Source organism: Biomphalaria glabrata, chromosome 1, assembly GCF_947242115.1.
Source record: "Biomphalaria glabrata chromosome 1, xgBioGlab47.1, whole genome shotgun sequence".
Lineage (NCBI taxonomy): Eukaryota > Metazoa > Mollusca > Gastropoda > Planorbidae > Biomphalaria > Biomphalaria glabrata.
In genome coordinates this window covers 69,789,842-69,810,470 of record NC_074711.1, presented here as the reverse complement: position 1 = coordinate 69,810,470, position 20,629 = coordinate 69,789,842, and the positions used below count along the sequence as shown (strand labels likewise).

The following is a 20,629-nucleotide window of genomic DNA, read 5'->3' as shown; positions in this document are numbered from 1 at the left end:
AGCATCGACCTGTTCTTACACTTGTTTATTTTCAAACCAAAGAAAATTCATGTTTGGTCATGTATGGGGACCCAAATAATGTAAAAGTTCAGCAGCAAAGATTTCTAGGTGTGGAAATACAGCTTCTGGCAGCCATAAAACTCCCGAGGAAGAACTGGCTGAAACTTTTCATAATTATTTTGGAAGTATTTCCTCTGGAGGTGAATCATTCAGCAGTAAATGATGAACTAAGGGTATTGAAAACTGGTTCCAATTTCTTGACGTCTTAAAATTTGCTTCCAAATTCCATTATCAAGGAATCAAATTAAGTCTTGTACTTTTCAACCATTTCACTAGAATTAAATTCACCTTTCAGAAAAAGGAAAATGATGAAACCTGTTTTGCGCATGTGCTGCTTTTATGTGCAAGTAACCCATTGCAATACTGCGGATGAAAAACATGAAGTCTCTACAACAAAGTCACGGTCAATGTCCTTCAAGGAACATAATAATTTCTTCCTTGAGATCTCTTATTCTTCTCAATAGCTTGCCCATGCTAACCAAGCAAATACTGCAGTGGTATCAAAAAACGAATTGTTTAGTTTCCAAATATTCATATACTTCTTGGAACTACTTATGGTGAAATCCCCCTAGCTCAGTATAGTTTGATCACTGTGATAATTGGGTCCATAACATGTTTGATATTCAATGCATCCTTGCACAAAGTTTCCCGTGTAGAGTTTATGGTTGAGATATTGTTCTTTAATTTATTAAAAAAAACAACAACAACAACTGTTTTTCTCAATTTAAGCAAGTGCTCCATCAGTTGTTACATTTACCATCCTGTTCCAAACCAACCCAACACTTTCAACGCAGTTCTTCATAGCATTGAATAAATACTGGCCTGAGTTTGTGCCTTTGACAAAATGTATCGAAATATTGTCAATCAGAATAATCTTCGTTTACTTTAAACGTTTTAGAATGACGTGTGGAGACAATGCTATAATAGTGATAAGAATCAGAAGTTTCATAAATTTATATAGATATTTAAAATCATTAAATTTTAATATATTTGCATTTTAATATTTTGAATCTGTGGGCACACCGGATTTCTGTAGTTGTCCGCGGGCCGCATAAAACACTCTGGCGCATGTGGCCCGCGGGTCGTAATTTGCCCACCCCTGGTCTAATGGCATTTCGGCTATGGGCACCATGGGCGTAGCCAGGATTTTTTTTCGGGGTGGGTTTTGGGGGGGGGGGGATTCCACCCCCCCCCTTGACCTCCCCCCCCCCGCGGAAAAAAATTATATATATATGTGTGTGTGTGTGTGTACATAATTAATCTTTATTACATTCTGACCCTTTCGGAAGACGTTTATTGTTTATTGTAGACTCCCCGCCCTTGCTAGCAAGGGGGTCTGGGGGAGTTCGCAGCGCTCCCCCAGCGCGGGGCGAAGCCCCGCCGCCGAGCACTATTTCTGGTATTGAAAGCCAACAAAATGCATATTCTGAGGTATCTACAGTGCATTATCTTGCTATTAAAAAGTTTTATTTCAAAAACCTAATGTGCTATTCTTACTGACTTAGACCCCCTCGCACCGTTCGGCGCATTTTCCGGCAAGCTGTTTCCGCAACTCTTATTTTGCGTAATTCATTTTGTCGGAAAACATGTCCCGCAAAACCTCATGCGACGCTCTGTCACAACCTTACTAAGGATTCGACTCCCAGTTCGGCATATGATTTCTTTGATTTAGACCCGATCTCTATGACTGACTCCTAAAATCTGTCTTAGTCATCTTTGTTGAGACACATTTAATGATTTTCAATTTCGGCAGAAGATTATTCACACTTAATTAATGGAGCCCAAGCCACTGGTAGAAATTTGTAACCTTTCTTGACTACGCTCTTGGAATTACATGCCTGTATTTCGCTTTAGATTTTATATCGAAAAGGAAAGTTTTTTTCGTCCAATTATTAAACTAAAAAATCTCTGGTTTTTTTTTTGTTTTGTTTTTAATTCAAAACCCCATTTAGCTACGATCTTAGAATTTGGTGACTGTAGTTTGCTTTAAAATAATATTGAAGAGAGAGGTTTTCAACTCTAAACGCTCTGTAGGGGAATTTTAAACTCAAAACCATCTGGAGGGGTTTAAACTTTAAAGAAAAAGGAATCTGGAGGAGGGGGATTTAAACTCAAAACCCCTTTGGCTACGCTCATAGATTTTATAGTGTGTAATTTGCTTTTTTTTATATTGAAGAGATACTTTTTAGCTTCAAACCCCAAATGGAAAGGGGGGGGGGGTTAAACTCAAAACCCCTTTGGCTACGCTCATAGAATTTTGAGTGTGTAATTTGCTTTTTTATATTGAAGATGGGTTTATCGTAAATTTTGGATGGGGTTTTAAAATCAAAATCTTCCTTAACTGTGCTGTTGGAATTTGGGGATTGTTGTTGGCATTTTTTTGTTTTGTTTTATAGAAGAGGGGGATTTAACTGCAAAAACCTCTGGTAGGGGGGTTAAAATTCAAAACCCCCTGTAGGGGGTTTTAAACTCAAAGTCCCCTGGTAGAGGGATTTGTATCTCAAAACCCCCTGATAGGGGTTTTTAAAATCTCAAAACCCCCTGGTAAGGGGATTTAAACTCAAAACCCCCTGGTAGAGGGTTTTTAACTAAAAACTGCCTCGGCCGTGCTGTGGTGATGATTTAGTATTAAAATCTCACCTAAAATAAACAAAATGAAAGCAAAAATCAGTCACTTAATTCCGTCCCCCCCCTGCAAGGGGGGGTGTATTTCATTTCGGGGGGGGGGTTTGAACCCCAAGAACCCCCCCCTGGCTACGCCCATGATGGGCACAGTTCTTATGTAAATTTGTCATAGTATGCAATTTACCACAGCACATAGAACGGGAGTTTTTCATTATTTCTCTCCCAGTATTTTGTTATGCTATATATGTTTCGTCTTTGGTCACACTTTGGTGTTGATGCGACCCGTGACACGCATGTCGGGAATTTGTACGGGCCCTATGCCCCAAAAAAGGTTGGGCGCCACCCCATTGGACTATATTTGATATTATAGGCCTACATAAATGTGTGTCTGTCTTATAGACTTCATAGAACTGAAATCTAGGTTTAGTAACTAGATCTATATTATTAAATTATGCTTTAGCAAGATTTCACACAGTTTATGTTTTTTCATAGATCTAGATTTTAGATATCTAGATATTTTAGTGTTAAATTATTTGCAATTTTAACAAGTAACCACAGGGGGTGTCCGAAAACAGACAAAAAAGTTTTAGAAAAAAGAAATTGCTATCAAGTGCTGAAAAAATATGATGATATCGAAAATGATTGTCAGTTGGTAATCTGGATCTAGATCTAGTTATACTGGCATTAAAATCTTAAAATGCATTGGTCTTAATTTCTCATTTTCTCAATTAGGAAATTTTAATTAGATTAGCTCTATCCTATACACATAGATTATAGATAGATCTAGATCTAGATTTACATCCTATCTGGCAAGTGGTAACTTATTCTAGTCATTATGTCTGACAACGAAATCATCACCAGTTCCGGATCATGAAACTGTATCCAAACAAAGTAGGCTACAATAGTCTACGTTCTGGCTATTACAATTACATTTAGATTTATTATTATTGAGTAAGGAAAGGGATAAGTAGGCCTTATATATATAGAGTCTAGATCTAGATTTAGAGACTAGAGATAACTAAATTTTAGTTCACGTCACAATATTATATTAATACAATAAATTCAATAATACTTTTAATAGTTTTAATAGCTTTAATAGCCTTATATAAAATATAAATAATATAACTTAACGACTTAACTTAAGTAAGTTAAGTTTTAGACTTAACTATATTAATATTTAGACTATACTAGTATACTTATACTGTATTACTCTGTAAGTTACTGTTATAGCTAAGCGGCCAAGTGTGAAGTGATTATTAGGCATAGCCATAGGCATTCAAATTCAGATTATTCAGTGCATTCACGTTGATCATTGATGGTGATTGACACTTCACTGACTGTCCCAGCATCTATTCTAGATCTATAAGATAATAAGTCTATACCTATTTAATTATTGTATAGAGTATAGTCTACTAGATTTAACTAGATCTAGATCTATATTTCTATATATAGAGTATATAGTGACAATATAGTCGCATTGAATTATTAGATAGAGTATAGTCTACTAGATTTAACTAGATCTATATTTCTATATAGAGTATATAGTGACAATATAGAAGAATATAGTCGCATTGTGACATTATCTACTAAGAATATATAAATTTAATTCTATCAATACAATTACAATAATGAAAAATCATTAATAATCATGTCAATAATGTAACTGTAAACTAAATGGTACTAAATGATCAGTATCATGAAGTACAAGAATAAAAATTACAAGATATTTACTAATTTAGATATAGAGTATAGAGTAGTTTATTCTATTCGGACACATATAGGCAGTATAGTATAGGCCGAAATTTCAAAGTTTGACTTTGACAGCGCATTATTTGACAATGGTTCGACATAGAAAAGAAAATGAAGTATCAAAATCTTCTTTAGTTTAAGGAGAATAAGGATGACTACTTATATTTGTACCCCTAACCTATATTTGTTATTATATTTAAGCTCAAAGAGGCCTTGTGTTTTCATTTAATTCAGACAAATTTGACCCACATTATGGATGGCTGCCTGGTCGTGCGGTTTGCACGCTGGACTGTCGTTTGAATTTATCGATGGTCCCGGGTTCAAACCCTGCCCGCTCCTATCCCCCGTCGTCCTGCGGGAGGTTTGGACTAGGAAGTAAACTATCTTCAACTCTGAAGGAACATCCGAAACATGTAAAACAAACAAATTATTATTTGATTCCGGACACCATTTATTCAGACAGTCTCTATATTTAGGCATCAATAAACTCAGATTTTAATTCTATATTAACTAAATTTTAAGATCCCCAGGCATAGCCCCTCACATGAAATCATTAAGATGTTTTCAAATTATACATATAAATAGGAACACAAAAAATACAAATATGAACACACTTATTCTACCAAAATTAGGTCACTGGGATAGTGACTTCTACACAGACTTTTAGACTTATTTTATGTTTGCATAATTAGATGTGTGTTGAAAGTTTGTGTTTTTTTATTTATTAATTTAATAAATTTCTAATACAGATGATCTTTTGTAGTATAGTACATGTTAGGATACCCATTCTTGCCTAAATAGCTGAATCCTCTATATTCTCTCTATATAAATCTATCTATCTATCTAGTAGGTCTAGATCTAGGCATTTAACTTCATTCAATGTACCAAGCTCACTCCAAACATTTGCCCATTTATTCTCTATAAAAAACAACAACAAAAAAACAAATATAATATAAGATCATTAGCATTGATGTCCAAAATTGGCTGTTTGAAATAAATTTTGGTAAGAAAATGGTAATTTAATTAAAACACCCTATTTTTTTTTTATGGAATCAAACAACTTGGCTTATGAATCAAATAAATCAGCTCCAAAAACAGAATAAATATTGCAGGGCTCATTAGTATAGACTTAGCCAATCAAAAAATATAGTCTTAACCCTAGGAAGAGGTAAAGTCATCCTGGTAACATAGAAAAAAATAACAACCTGACTAACAAATTTGAAATTCGTTTTTCTTACATAATAAGACAGCTAAATGGAAGGAAATTGGTTAGAATCATTGGAAAATGGACAAGCACATTATACAGCACGCTAGTTTCATATTAAATATCAAAATAAAGATGTAATGACCAAAAAAACAGCGAGTGTTTGAATTCATGTAAAGTCCGGATTAAATAAACTACTCTAGATTTATCTCAAATATCTGATATCATCATCATGAATATTATGTCATATATGGTCATATAGATCTATACTTTATTATTATCACTTACTAGATCTAGTATCTACTACAATTAGATGACATATTCAATGATATTATAACTTTTGCTTTTTTAGAAGACTAGATTAGATAAGTAGATTGTCTGATTGTCATCACACTAGTACTAGTGACTAGTCACTTGTCACTTTTGCTTTTTTAGAAGACTAGATTAGATTTAATAAGTAGATTGTCATCACACTAGTACTAGTCACTTGTCACTAGCCTCTAATTCTAGATTAGACCAAGAGTGTAGATTCTACACAGTAACGGTAGATAGTCCAGTCTAGTACCTAGTACTAGTACTTCTAGTAGGGAGTAGATCTAGAGTCTAGAGTGACTAAAGTCTAGACTAGAGTAAGAGTAAGTTAGATTCTTAGTCTAGTCCTAAGTTTAGATTCTAGATCTGTACTAGTATACTAGTATTACTAGGTAAGAGTATCTTGACTAAAGATAAATTAGATCTATACAGTAATAGAGTAATTGTTACAAGATTTTATGACTACATCATCTTTCCTTTGCATTTCTCATGGGACATAGTGCCTCAGTAAAAACATGCCACTCTTCACTGTCTTTTGCTAGTTTTTTAATGGATTCACAGGTCTTTCCTGTCCTCTCTGCATAATCTACTACACTGTGTTGCCACCTTCTTTTTGGTCTTCCTCTACGTCTTGTGCACTGGGGGTTCCACTCTAAGGCTTGTCTAGCTCTGTTGTTGACTATAGTCTATAGATAAGGTGACCAGACATACTGACTTAGACAGTCCCATTTTGGAGCATTTGTCATGCTTTTCATTAAATTGTCCAGGCGGGACTGCCAATGGCCTCCTTTCATCAAAGAAGTTGATAAATGTCAGGCTTTTATTTAAAAATCATTCTTTCAACAAACATCGAAGTTCATAGGGACCTACAAGCAGAGTTCCGGATTATATCTATTATCTATTGTAAAAGGAATAAGTATGCGAAATTTCAGCTTGATCTAAAATTGGGTGTCGGAGAAATAATGTGTACAAACATTTTGGCCAGACAAGCAGGCAGAGTGAGTTGATATAAGCTTTGTAAAAATAGAGCCTTTTTTGACCCCCCATTCTTTAAAAACATAGTTTTTGATTAAAACACATTGAAAATGAAAAAATATGTCATGTTTTCCAAAGGTTAAATTAGAAGCAATTAAAAACATTTTGGGAGAAAAAAAACAAAGCAACTGACTTAGTTCCTTGACAAAAAGATCTTCAATATGTCAAATCAATGATGGCATTGCCAATTAGGAGAGAAAGAGTTAAACAGTTATTTATTGTAAAAAACATAAAACAATTAAAAAATTAACCACTAAAGTAAATTAATTATTGGTAATTGATTTTTTTTCCATAAAATGGGGAACTAGCTTCTACAGTATTGAGAGGTATGGTTGTAAAAAAGGAGTTCTTCCACTTAGATAACCTTTTTTTTTTTAAAAGTATTTTTAAAAAAATATTTTGCTTGTTCTGGCATAATTTTATATATGGCAGTCAAAATCATCGAACTCACAGTCTACATTAGAATGTCTAGAAGTGTACTATAAATTATTGAGTTTGAAGCTTTTAGTGCTGAAGCAAACGAGTAAACATGCCTGTGACATACAATAATAGCAGCTATAAAGTACCAAGGTTATTGAGAGTAGAAGGTTAAGAAAATTTGTCAAAATATATTGGAGCCTTAGGCTTCTTCCAAAGGCAAACAAAGACCCTAATTTAAATTGCATCTTATTCTATCTAACTATACAAAAAGACTACATTAATACACGCATATAGAGCTTCGGAAGTGGTAGTAATTAAAGTAATGAAACATAAATGGTGTTTGAAGCATTTAGTGCTGAAACAAATAACATGTGGCATATATTAATAGCAGCACTAAGGTACCAAAGTTATTGTGAGTAAATGGTTAAGAAAATATGGCAAAAAATAGATAGCCACAAGGAGCACTCAAACTAGAGGCTCAGACATAAAGAAGTCTCAGGCATGACCCTAAATATAGAATTGTTTGAGATGTCAAGGATGTGGGCGACAATGGGGGGTCACATGGCCTTGGGCAGCAATGCGGAGGCCAGATAACAATACTGACTTGAAAGCTTTTTTTTTTATTTTATAGTACTGGATAGTCAAAGTAGATGTTTCACTGGAACCTGGTCGCTGCTAGGAATTGGCATTGGGTCGTGCTCCTCTATATCTCAGATAGTATTTAAATGAAATAAATGATATCAAATGTATAGCAAAAATATATTTTATTACTATTAAATATGAACAAGTTCAAAGAAATGACTAAGATGGAAACTTAACATGTCTTAATGGGGAAAGAGAATATAAAAGTAGTTCTAACATTTAAGTACCATGATACTGTCCAAAATTTCAGTGTGCTTAAAAAAAAAGTAAATTATATAAATTGTCAATCTTAAATGCCAGTGAAAAAGTCCTATAAATATTTCAACACATTCTGGTTTTATAGTTCTACCTACCCTACTGGAAATTTCACTAAAGTGTTCAAAATTAGAATAATGATTGTAATAAATGTCCAGGGATTTAAGCATTAGCTCATGGTTTATTATAAATTTGGTTTAAAAAACTAAAAGGATGTCAATTTTAATGAAGAAAACATTGAAAATTATAAAGAGTTAATAAATATACTTCATTAGATTTCAATAGAACCAGTTTATTATCATATTTTAGTATTTCAAATATTATAAAAAAAACACAAAACAGATTTGGCATAATATTTTTTTTCTTCCTCAGAAATGAAATTTGTCAGTAACATCTTCACTGAGTTTTGAAATTAAACTAATCATGTCTATAAAAGAGAAAAGAGTAAAGAATGTGATTGATTCAGATGATGAAAATGAACCTGGTGCTTGTAGCAACATAAGTGATATTCGGCGACCCTCCCTTGCAGTTCCAGAGACTTTAAGATCCGGGGGTTTGTTAGATGAAAGTGTTGATAACCTAAGTATGGAAGTTCACCTGGGGGGTGATAATTCTCGCCACCCCAGTGAAATAAGTTCTGTTTCTTATCAGAATCTTTTAGATGATGGGGAACCAACCAACAGCATTATATCTCGTCGGGGTAGTGATGACAGCCTGGACTCATATCCTCCTGATTTCCCAGATGCAGAATTACCCCCTGATGACTTGGAAACTTTTGGAGCATGTGATCTTCCACTTTCTGAGCATTTTCCCATGGGAGCTTTACAAGGGGCTGAAAGAAAGGAAAAGCCAAGAGGTGACATAAGTAACAACTCTGATATTTCATCCAACATATCACATCCCAATGTTAAATTAAAAGATATGTCATCTGAAGTTGTTGAAGATATAGTAAGATTGAGGGAAAAAAATGCTCAGCATAAATCTGAGCTTAGGGAGGATGCAGATGACAATAGTACAAAGAGAAACAGTTTAGAAATCAGAAATAACATTCCTGTAGTTGGTGAAGTCAAAGACTATGAGAAAGAATTAAATTTAGAATTTAACAAATCACTTAGTCCAAAGCCAATAGTATTAGGTTTAAAGCATTCCCCTGGACTGGCAAGAAGAGTAGACCTGGATAATCATGGTGATAAAGAAGTCTCAAACTTGGAAGAAGACAAACATTCTGAATCATACTTGTCATTACAAATGTCTCAAAAATTGAAGAATAGAAATTTTGGAAATAACAAAGCCAGAGAAAATATTATAGAGGTAATAACTCCCATTCCAAAAAACATGAATATTGAAAATGAATATGATTATGTAAAATATGCTCGTGTTCAGCAGGGAAATTCATATGTTGGCATGAGGCTGGCTTATTCCAGCTCTAATGATTCTCTTAATATTAAACACAGTGTTAGTTCAGATAATAGTTCTAGGGAGCCATCTCCTGAAAAAAGCTTGCACCAAAAGATTCACACAGACATTGGTAGCCAAGAAAAAGTCAGTGAAGAAACTCTGACGGAGATACCTTTGAACAACAGTGACTTTCTAGATGATAAAAAGGCATTCACGCTGTCTCCTGAGAATACAGAATGTGATAGTGTTGAGGTTGAAAGCGTGACCTCTGAAGGGGGTAACTCAACACCTGGCTTTCCAACTGTTGAAGATGGTCTGTCAAGCAGCCAGGCAAGCGATACAGAAGAAAATGCTTGTGGGCTTGACAATGACCGTTCCCCTTCAAAGATTTTAAAATCAAAGCAAAAGGCTGCTCTTGAGCAAGAGCTCAAAGATGATGAGGTAAGTTAAAACATTTGTTTCATTATATGATTTGTTAAAAAAAATTACTTTTTTAGGTGCATTGTAATTCACTTGAATATTAAAAGAAATGCTACTTTGAGGCATCGTTTTTAATTATCAGTGGTAGATACATGACTTCTGGAGGCTGATTTTTTTTCCCTGTATTTAAAAAAACCCAATACTTTGCTTGTGTTACATAATTTAATTATAACATATTGTGTGGTCAATATGATAGCACTATTAATTATTCAGCATTCTTAATTTCAATAAGAAATAAAGTTTACATATTCATCAAACTTTTTTCTTTTAATTTAACAAAAAAAAATAATTATTTACATTTTAAACAAATTGGCATAAATAAAAAAAAAAAAAAAACAAGGAAAAAGCACCATGGTGACAATTAGCTAAACAGAAGTGTTTTTTTTATTTGATATCATGTTTTTACTAATCAAACGATCACTCATAAAAATATTAATGGTAGTGCAATGGAAAAAATTAATGATTCTATTAGAAACTGAGCTTCTTCTGTATTCTACATTGATTTTGTCTACTTGTTTTTTTTTTTTTTTTTATACCTTTACAGTGTTTTTGTTGAGCCAGCCAACAGCTCAGATTTATTTGAGTGCTGGTGCTTCTCTTGTTGAAAGTGTCAGCATTTGCCATTATTTCTCTCTATTATCCAGCTATTTCCCTGAGTACAAACTCTACCTTTCACTTGATAACATCTGTTAATAGGTTGCTTAGAGGTCACCAACATGGATTTTTTTCTTTCTGTTTTTTTTTTTTTTTATATCCAGTGAACGAGATGAGTTGTTTCAACATCTAATTAATTGCTATATACCTCAAACTACTACAAAACCAAAAGTTGAAATATAGATTTTTTCTACTTTATTTGGAAAGAGTAAATACATTGAGTTATTGCACTGACTACATATCATTTGAACAACAAAAAAAATGTAATTCAATTACTACAATACATGTATCTAGTTCTCTAGGAGAACCTAACTTTCAAATTATTTTTTTTTTAAAGCTGTTCTGAAAAAAAAAAATGTTTAACACTTATTTTTTTACAGGAAGGTCAACCTAAGGAAATGGATGCTCAGGCAATCATGGATGATCTTAAAATGAAAAGAGAGGCTCTGGACATGGCCATAGCTGACATCAAGTCAGCTATTCAGCGCAGTAAAAATATGTCTTTAGAAACACCTTCTTACTCAGCTCATCAAGAGCAAGATGAAGTACAACCAGTTTGGGTGAAAAGGTAGATTTTTTAACCAGATTTACACTTAATTATTTCATATTTTTTTTTTACTTAAAAGCATTTGTAGGAAAATTTGGCCACCAGCTAGCTAGGAGGTGCTGTGGCTGAGCAGTAAAGAGCTGAACTGGGGGGCCTGAGTTCAAATCCTGATGAAGACTGGGATTTTTAATTTCAGGATCTTTGGGCGCCTCTGAGTCTACCCAGCTCTAATGGGTACCTGACATTAGTTGGGAAAATCTAAAGGCAGTTGGTCGTTGTGTTGGCAACATGACACCCTCGATAACCCTAGGCCACAGAAACAGATGACATTTACATCATCTGCCCTATAGACCACAATGTCTGAAAGGGGAACTAGGCAGGCCACTTGCTTCTTAAAGTGATAAGATCTCATTATTTTTTTACCCCCAAAAAGTTATTTTCTGGCATGACTGCTGGATCAGTATAAGAATGTCTTTGTACCACAAGTGTGATGACAGCCCACAGAGGGAATTTTTTAAAATATGAATGTTTGAATACTTTTTTTTCTTGATTATAATTTAGAATTTTTAATCTATCAGTTTTTGAACATAAATTATTTTCCTAAAATATTGAAACATTTATTTGTTAGCATTTTTTCTACATAACTAATGGATACTTTTCATTTTAAATTTGATAACAAACGCTGCAACTATAATAACAAAATTCAAAATAACAAGTCAGTAGTCAGTTTTTCCTAAACTTGTCAGGTTTTTTTTTTGTGAGATTTTAAGATATTATCTGTTGTTGTTTAGGGCTCATGTTTTCAATTCCAAATTACATATTATGGATTGTAATTTATGGACCTGATTCTATTATACAAATTATTAACACGCACGACATGGCCTAAATTGTGCTGATTTTCCAACAACCAAAAAAAAAAATTAAAAGGTAATTATATATTTGGCATGTATTTTAAAATACATGACTTGTTAGTTTGAGATTCAAATAAATATAGGGATGTAATAATAAATTAAATTATGGGTATACCAAATTAAAGATAGGAATATTGTTAAAGTTAATTTGACTTAACTAAAAATTCCGTTGAGTTGTAGCAACATGAATCCTTTTCATTAATGCGCTAAAATTACCTTATAGCTGTAGCAACAGAAACATAGAAATGATTTCCATTCATCTGTAGTAACAGGAGGCAAGGTGGCTGAATGGTAAAGTGCTGGGCTTCCAAACCAGGGGTTCCACGTTCAAATCCTGGTGAAGATTTGGATTTTTACTTTCAAAATCCTTAGGGCGCTTCTGAGTCCACCCAGCTTTAATGGGTACCTGGCATTAGTTGGGGAAAAGTAAAGGCGGTGGGTAATTGTGCTGGTTGCATGACACCCTCATTAACCGTGGGCTACAGAAACAGATGACCTTTATATCATCTTCCCCATAGATCACAAGGTCTGAAAGGGGAACTTAACTTACTTTTACTTAAGTAGCAACACAATTACTTTCAGAAACACAGAAATGATTTCCATTGAGCTTTAGCAACAGAAAACATTTTCAGACAATTTTCATTGAGCTGTAGCAAAAGAAAACACTCTCATTAATGAACTAAATTTTTTATTAAGCTGTAGCAACTTTTGAAAAAAAATGCGGGAATGGGATAGCAGCGCATCTCTATTACCATGCTTTAGCAACTTTTCTTCTTCTAGCCAGCTTTTTGCTGCTGAGCTGTCAGCTTTTTTGCAGACTGTCAAGGAAAAATAGTGTGCTGTTTTCTTCAGTTGTTCAGCACTGCTGTACAGGGTGTTGGTTATGTTGGGCTGGAGTGGTAGTAGGGTCTGCCTAAGGTGGATTAGGAAGGGGCATTAAAAAATGATATGGTTTACGGTTACATAAGGGTGGGTGCAGTGTCTACAAAGGGGGAGTTGTGTGGGATTTATTTTATTGAGATGGTTATTTAACAGAGGTGTGTGTCCTGTCCTTAGTTGGAAGATTGTAGATTGTTCTTTGCGGGGGAGGAAGTTAATACTGTCCAGTTTGTTAGGCATAGTTATTTCTTTGTACATGGCTCTGCCTGTGTTTCCTGATGCCCATTGGTTGAGCCATTCCTCTTTGTGATTGTTGACTAACATTGACCTTTGGGTGAGGTAGTTTACAGGTCTATCTGGTTGTTCCATAGTTGAACCTGCCTTTGATAGCTTATCTGCCTTTTCATTTCCAATGATGCCAATGTGTCCAGGGATCCACTGAAGTGTGATATTGATATTTAATTTTGATATCATCTGATGGATTATCACAATTAGTGTTGTCAACTCTCTTGGGCTGTTTGAGGTGCTGCTGTTAAGTGCTTGCAGAGTGGATTGGGAGTCTGTAAAGACAACAATATCTGCTGGTGATTGCTCTCCTTCATATAATTTGTTTTCCACTGTCTGTTATGGTAATTGCCTCAATTTTGGCTTGAAAGTTTGAGCAGTAATCGCCACAGGGTTAGGGTTAGTTGTTTACATTTCAAAGCCCTATTGTCTAATGATTTTTTTAAAGCCTAAATTTGCCATTCCTATTATTGGATTTAACTCTGTAATTATTAAAATGACATTGTAATCCTTAAATTTATTCTTGACTGTTTGCAATCCTTGGTAAAAAATCATTGTTTCTTGCTCTTCCTACATTTGATATAATATTGGACAAAATTGAAATCAATTTCTATTTCTCTATTTTTCATTCTTGTGGTTGTAATTCAGCATTCAGTTAGGGTTAGGTCATTTTGCATTTCATAGTTTCCATAGATTTAAAAGAACTAAAACAGTTTAGGCCTGTTTCAATATATTTTAAGAAAATCAATGGATGAATGAACACATTTTTTAATTACATTAGTGTCTCCAAAGTAAAAAACCAACACCTTTTTTGTTTTCTTAAAAGGGACAATAAAGAAGGACAAAGCCAGTTATTACGTAGACAAGAAGAAATGCGTCGTGTCAGGGAAGAAATAGAAAGACAACAGGAGCAAATAGCACCTGTTCAAGGAAAACCACTTCAGGAAAAAGGTTAGTTTCTTACTAGGTTACTGAGTGTTTTCTCAGTCATTGAACAGCAGAGAGCTTGTAATCATTTGTATGTAATTAACTCTAGTTCTTCATTGGAGCATCTTATGCAAGGAAAAAGTCTTGTTCAGTTTTGTAATTAAAAAGTTGGATTGTTTCAAAAACTGCTTGGTTTTGATTGTGTATCATTGTGTATCATTTACCTAGTAAATATACACACAAAAACGAATTTCTCTTCCTAAGAACAGTTCTGTTTCATAATTCAATAAACTCACTTTGCAGCTAGAACACTGTCTTTGTTACTATAATTTCTGCTTATTATTTCTAGTTTGTGCATTATGGTTGATTTTGAGGAATGATTATTTTAATGCTGAATTTTTGTTTCTTTTGGTTGTTGCTTTTTTTTTTTTTTTTGTGTGACATTATCTTGTTGAGCTTTCAGCATCTTCATTTTTTTTTAAATTTATCTGCTTGGTGTTTTTTTGTTTTTTTTTTAACTTAAATGACCATTTATTTGTATATGTGTGTTTTAAAATCTTTAAGATACATATTTAGCTTTGTAATTGCATCTTAGCTTTTGAGTATTTCATTTAAAACTAATTTTAAGTACAGCTTTATGTACTGTTAAGTTGTTTAGTGTAAATGTTTTGTTCCTGTTGATTTGTAATTTCAAACTTAACTCTTCCTGATGGGTGCATGTTCAGTCATTACTGGGCTCCATGGCTGTGTCAAACTCTGGAAATATCTTAATAATGTCATCAAGTGTGAAATTATCATATAATGAAGTTTTTGACTAAAGATTTTATCTGAGCAATACACATTTTACTAAATCACATCTTGAACTTCAGTCAACATTAAAATGTACTCATTAGAATTGTTTCATAACATTTTTTTAATTTAAAAAATGAGAAACCTGTTGAGTTTTATTGTAGTAATGTCAGCATTTTCATGTTTTATTCATAATAAATTTGGTTATTCTTTATTTCTTTCTCCTTATGAATCATATATTAGTGGTTACTGAAAAACAGGATGTTGTTGCTGTACTTGATGACTTGTTTAAAACTGTTCAGAGTTGGCAGGAAGAAGGACCATTCTCAGATTCTTGCTCCACTCCAACTTATCTATCTGAAGGAGATGAACAGAATGAGAAACATGCTTTAGACTTTTTAGAAACAGCTGATTGTTCATCCTCTACTGGAATAGAGGCTTTTACTTTGTCATCTGTTCCTCAGCTTGAGCAAGTTAATTGCAGTACTACTGCTTTACAGATGGAACTCGATGCATTTTGTGCAAGTACATCGGTTGAAAAAGTCCCTGTGGAAATGCCTTCAGACCAAACATTAATAGTCAGTGAATGTGAAGATTTTGTTTTGGATTCAGAAACATATTCCAATGTTCTGTCATTCCAGCAAGATGAAAAAAATCCACCTGTTGATATTGAAGATGTTGTTCAGAATCAACTACCAGCCAATTCTAATGGATTTGTATGTGACGGAATTAGTTTTAAACATGTTGTGGCTTCTAGCTCACACTTAAATTCCAATGCTGGAATCAATGAGTCAAATGGTATCTCATTGACAATGGGTAATTTTGCATCACAAACAACATTATCTACCTTGCAAGAAAAGAACAGCCATTCATATGTGATACCATCAACAGAAGCCTTGGTACCAAATGATATTAAACAGGAAGATACAGGTTTTCATGTAAATAGTAGTTTTATAGGAAGCAATGATATTAATACAGATTTGCAAGAGGATAAGGACGAGTATGAAGACAAAGATGAACATATTCGACCAGATGGTCCAGCAAGAGGTACATAGTATTTGTTAACTTCTTGCTAGCCGAGTTCTATTTATTTAACCTAAAACATGCTAAGTTTATTAACCTAATAACTGCTTGTTGAAAACTGGTGATGGTTATTGACATCTACTTGATTTACATAAACAAGAATCATAATAAATAGACCTACTAACCAATGAATTTCAAGAAGCTTCTTTATTGCATCTTTTAAATAATGTAATTAGTAGATATTTCTATTTATTAAAATGAAACCTAAAATGGTATGCTAATTAAATACTAAGCATTATTTAAAGTATATTTTTAATAACAGAATTTTATATCATGAAATTTTATTTTAAAATTGCATGTCTAGTTTTTTTGTTATTTATTAAAATTAACAAAATAAAATTATCTTTTATACCTGTTTTTTAACGTCTTTACTATGCTAACAAAATTAGATGTCCAATGCTTGCTTCTAACCAGCTGTGGTTTTTGCTTTTATGAACATCGAAAAAGAAAAAAAAAAGCTATGCATCACTTTTGTTTGTTTTATTCATACTTCACAAGTTTTATTTTGTAGAAGTATGCTGTAAAAATAAAGTTATTTCTATTGGAATATAAGTAAATAATTTTAAATGTAAAATTTTAAGTAAAAGCTGATTTTGCATTAATTTTTATTTTAATATCTATCAGTCTATGTAAGTTGAGTGATAGATTTATGATAAGTATTCATTTTTCTATCATTTTACTGATTATAATAACCACTACATCTTGATAATGTTAAAAGAATTGTAATATACTTTTAACAAAGTAAATGATTACTTTTCTGAATGCAAATTACATATTTTTATTTTCTCACTCTGAAAATTAAAACTGTTTAAGCAAATCAGCATAAAAGATATTACGGAAGTCATCATTGTATGATATTTATTTTTTTGAATGCATTCTAAATAACAATTTATGCTCATCATAAAGAACATTTCTAACCATCTGTTTGCAACTGGTGTCATGAGGTTTAGACATAAATCATGTATGATAGTGTGGTAATCAAAATTAGTTGATGAGTATATTAATTAAAATTGATGGAAAAAAAGAACCTGTTTATGCTGCATATATTTACCCTGCACCTCACATCTCAACTGCTTTATTAACAACATTTGCTTGTGATTCCTGGGCTAGTCTAGTTTTCAACTAAATTATTCCTACCTGTATTAACAAACTTGATTTTTTTTTTTTTAAATAGAGAAAATGTATTGTAAGTCATTTTAATTCTAATTTCATATAGCATTTTGAATAACTTTTAGCTAGTTTATATATTTTGTTGTCTTGTTTGAAATGTATTGTTATGTTTATTAGGGGAATGAGATGTGTTTGAAGCCTTTCTATATCTGATTTATATTGAATACTTGCTGCAGCCATTGAAAAGTACTTGTTTTAGAAGTAGCTTTGCAAGATTGTAAATTTTTTTTTAACTGTCTTTTTTTTTTTTTTCTTTCCCATAAAAAAAAATCCAAGTTTAGATTCTTGCATGTGATTTGATGTCCTATGCATGCTTTCATTTGTAGGTTATGATTCTGATGATGAGTGTGAGGATGCTGATGGCATCCGCTACACACGGCGAAACAAAGGGAAAAAATATGCCCCTCTTCAAAAAGATGATTCGTTAGAGATGGGTGGTGCCTATGGTGGTGGCAAGAAAGATGCTGCCAAGGCTAATAGACAAATGATTCCAATCAATCATGGTGCGCACGCAGGCAGCAATGGGACATTGAACAATCATAATCAAGGAAACTCTCCTGGGGAGCACCATATACATAATGTGGATGGTCCCCTTTCATCTGAAGAAAGCAGTGATATTGAGAGCAACATTAATTCTTATACGAGACCACCCAATGCAGGTATTTATTTTTCCTAGCTTTGAATCTTTTGGAAAATTAAAAAAAAAAAACAGCACTAACCATTTTGCATATGCCAAAATAACATCTCATTTACCTAGTGAAATAAATATTTCTTTAAAATTTAGGAAAATATTATTATTATGCCTAGAATATTTTGTGGTTTTACAGTTGAGCATGAGTTTTTTTTTCTGTTTTTTTTTTTTAAAGTTAATTTTTTTTTAAATTGCAGTCTTAATTGTAGGCATTGTGCCTGGTGTTATCTCATTTAATTTAGTCTAATATTTTATTTTGGCTCCTTGATTCTTGTATTTGGCTGCAGTGTGCATTGAGAACTTGGATTGTCTTGCCATGTTTTTGTTTTTAATTCAGAGAATGTGCATGTCTTTAGAAGCAGATGACCTTTTCAGCATGCTGGGAATGAAATTATAATACAGAAAAAAGTTTGATGATAATTATAATCAGGATGTAAAGGTCTTCATTCTAAACTTAATATTAGTTTGTTGTCCTGATGCATTTTTTATGGATGAATGGCTTGAAGACAATACTGGTTATAAAAAACACATGAAAAATACATGTTTGTGACTTATATTGAAGGTAGTCCAAACTATATTGTATCTAGGAATATTTTGATTTGATAATTTTGTATTGTTGGTGGTTTAATTAAACATTTCTTTTCTTTGGTTTAATCCAACATTAGTCACTGATCCAATTTGAATATATTTGTTAAAAATTGAAATACATTTGGAACAATCAGATTTCATTCATTTCTGGATATTCCATTCAATAACGTTACATTTGTTTTCAACATACTTTTGAAATGTTTTTTTCTGAATTGTTCTTTATTATGATTATAAATTAAATATATTAGTTAGCAGTAGAAAATTTAATATTTCCATAAATTTGTCTTTGATAGAATTATTTTGTTTAAGAAAAAAAACAACAACAAAAGACTCAACAAACATGACAGGATAAACAAGAGAAACATAAACATTAAATCTGTGCGATTAGAAATATTTTTACCAATTTCATGCTATTAGCTTTCTCAGTACGCTATGATCCTATCAGTTTTCTGTACCAGTTGGGAAAATGGGTGGGGTGGGGGTGAAGAAAGAAAGGGATATCTCAAGAATTTTTACTTTACCTGTTGTTTTTTTAAAACATTTACAGAAAAAAAAGGGGGAACAGCCTGAATTTGAACTCATTGCTCACACCTACTCAAGCCAACATACTAACCACTCTTCTAGCGAAGAGCTTATAACTATAGAAGATTGTGTAGTTATGTATTGTTTGTTTCAAACTTACTTTAAAGAGGCGAGCTATAATGGGGACTTATTCAGCTTATATGACCACCTCAGTCATGACCAATATCTTTCCTTGTTCGAGATACCAAACAAAACAATTAATTACCAATAATTAATTAACTAATTGGTTAATTTTATTGATTGTTGTGTTGTAAGGTAAGAGAAATAGTTGTGCAAAATTTCAGCTTGATCCCAGATTGGGTGTGGGAGAAATTACCTGTACAAAATTTTTACTAGACAGACAGAGTGAGTTGATAGAAGCTTTGTAAAAAGAAACTAAAAAAACAACTAGACTTCCTAATAGTTTAGCATTTGTTAGTGTGTGCACTCAAGAGGCCTTAACTGCTGATAGATTACCTTAGTAAATGGTAAATGAGTTTATGAAGGTTAGTATATTTTAACGTTGACTATAATAAAGGCTTGCAGCAGTACTTGTATATACTAATCACATTAATCTCTGCACCTTTTACTTTGTGTCTACATTTGTTTATTTGTAAATGAATATAAAGGATGTTGATTTGTAGTGTAGCATCAAACGACTATAATTAATATGACATCCCAAACAAGACAACATAGCTCTCTGAAACAATAAGATATTTGATTTGCATTATATATTAGCTTATAGATTACACTGTATATAAAGTTTTCTAAAAGAAGCTGGAAAAAAAATCTTTCAAGCTTAAAATTAAATAATAATGTATGAAACACATTTTGTAGAGAGAGCTGAAAATAAACCTAAAGTCAAACAAACAAAACAAAAAGATCTTTACATTAAGCATATCATAGTTCATTTCATGCTTCCTTGCTAAAGTGTCTCCATAAGAATGGACTAATAAACATCAAGAACAAATTAATATTCTTTCAATTTACTTGCAATATTTTAGACTCTGATACAGATGAAGAGACTGATAGGTTGCTTCAGAAGCAATATCAAGAGAGGGACAAGAATGTTGAAATACCAGAATTAAATGACCCTTCAACAACCAGACGCCCAGAGGTAATAGTTATTAACCTTTTTTTTTATAACAACATGACCATGAACAGAATGTTTAGTCCTAAGAATAAGTCTTAAGGTGTTTCTACTCATATACTCTTTGAATTGTATTGAGAAATATATTTTTTTGTAAAGGCTTTCATAAAGTTAAGTAAAGTTCCCATTTCAGACCTTGTGATCTATAGGGCAGATAATATAAAGGTCATCGGTTTCTATGGTGGCCCACGGTTAGTGAGGATGGTCAGCACAA

General features: G+C 32.8%; 1 protein-coding gene across 6 annotated transcripts in view; it reads left to right on the top strand.

Moving 5' to 3' along the window:
- The first annotated feature begins 3,455 nt into the window (after positions 1–3,455).
- The window catches only part of LOC106074920 (uncharacterized), a 72,994-nt gene continuing 55,820 nt past the window's right edge, over positions 3,456–20,629 (top strand). For 3 of the 6 annotated variants that reach the window (XM_056011186.1, XM_013235855.2, XM_013235848.2), the window contains exons 1-7: positions 3,488–3,636; positions 8,675–10,141; positions 11,215–11,402; positions 14,283–14,407; positions 15,416–16,219; positions 17,752–18,084; positions 20,270–20,382. In XM_056011186.1, coding sequence (XP_055867161.1) covers positions 8,726–10,141; positions 11,215–11,402; positions 14,283–14,407; positions 15,416–16,219; positions 17,752–18,084; positions 20,270–20,382 — 2,979 coding nt within the window. In that variant the 5' untranslated portion in view covers positions 3,488–3,636; positions 8,675–8,725. Of the gene's footprint in view, positions 3,637–8,674; positions 10,142–11,214; positions 11,403–14,282; positions 14,408–15,415; positions 16,220–17,751; positions 18,085–20,269; positions 20,383–20,629 lie in introns of all 6 variants that reach the window. The other 3 variants (XM_056011182.1, XM_056011203.1, XM_056011213.1) reach the window with 3 other exon arrangements.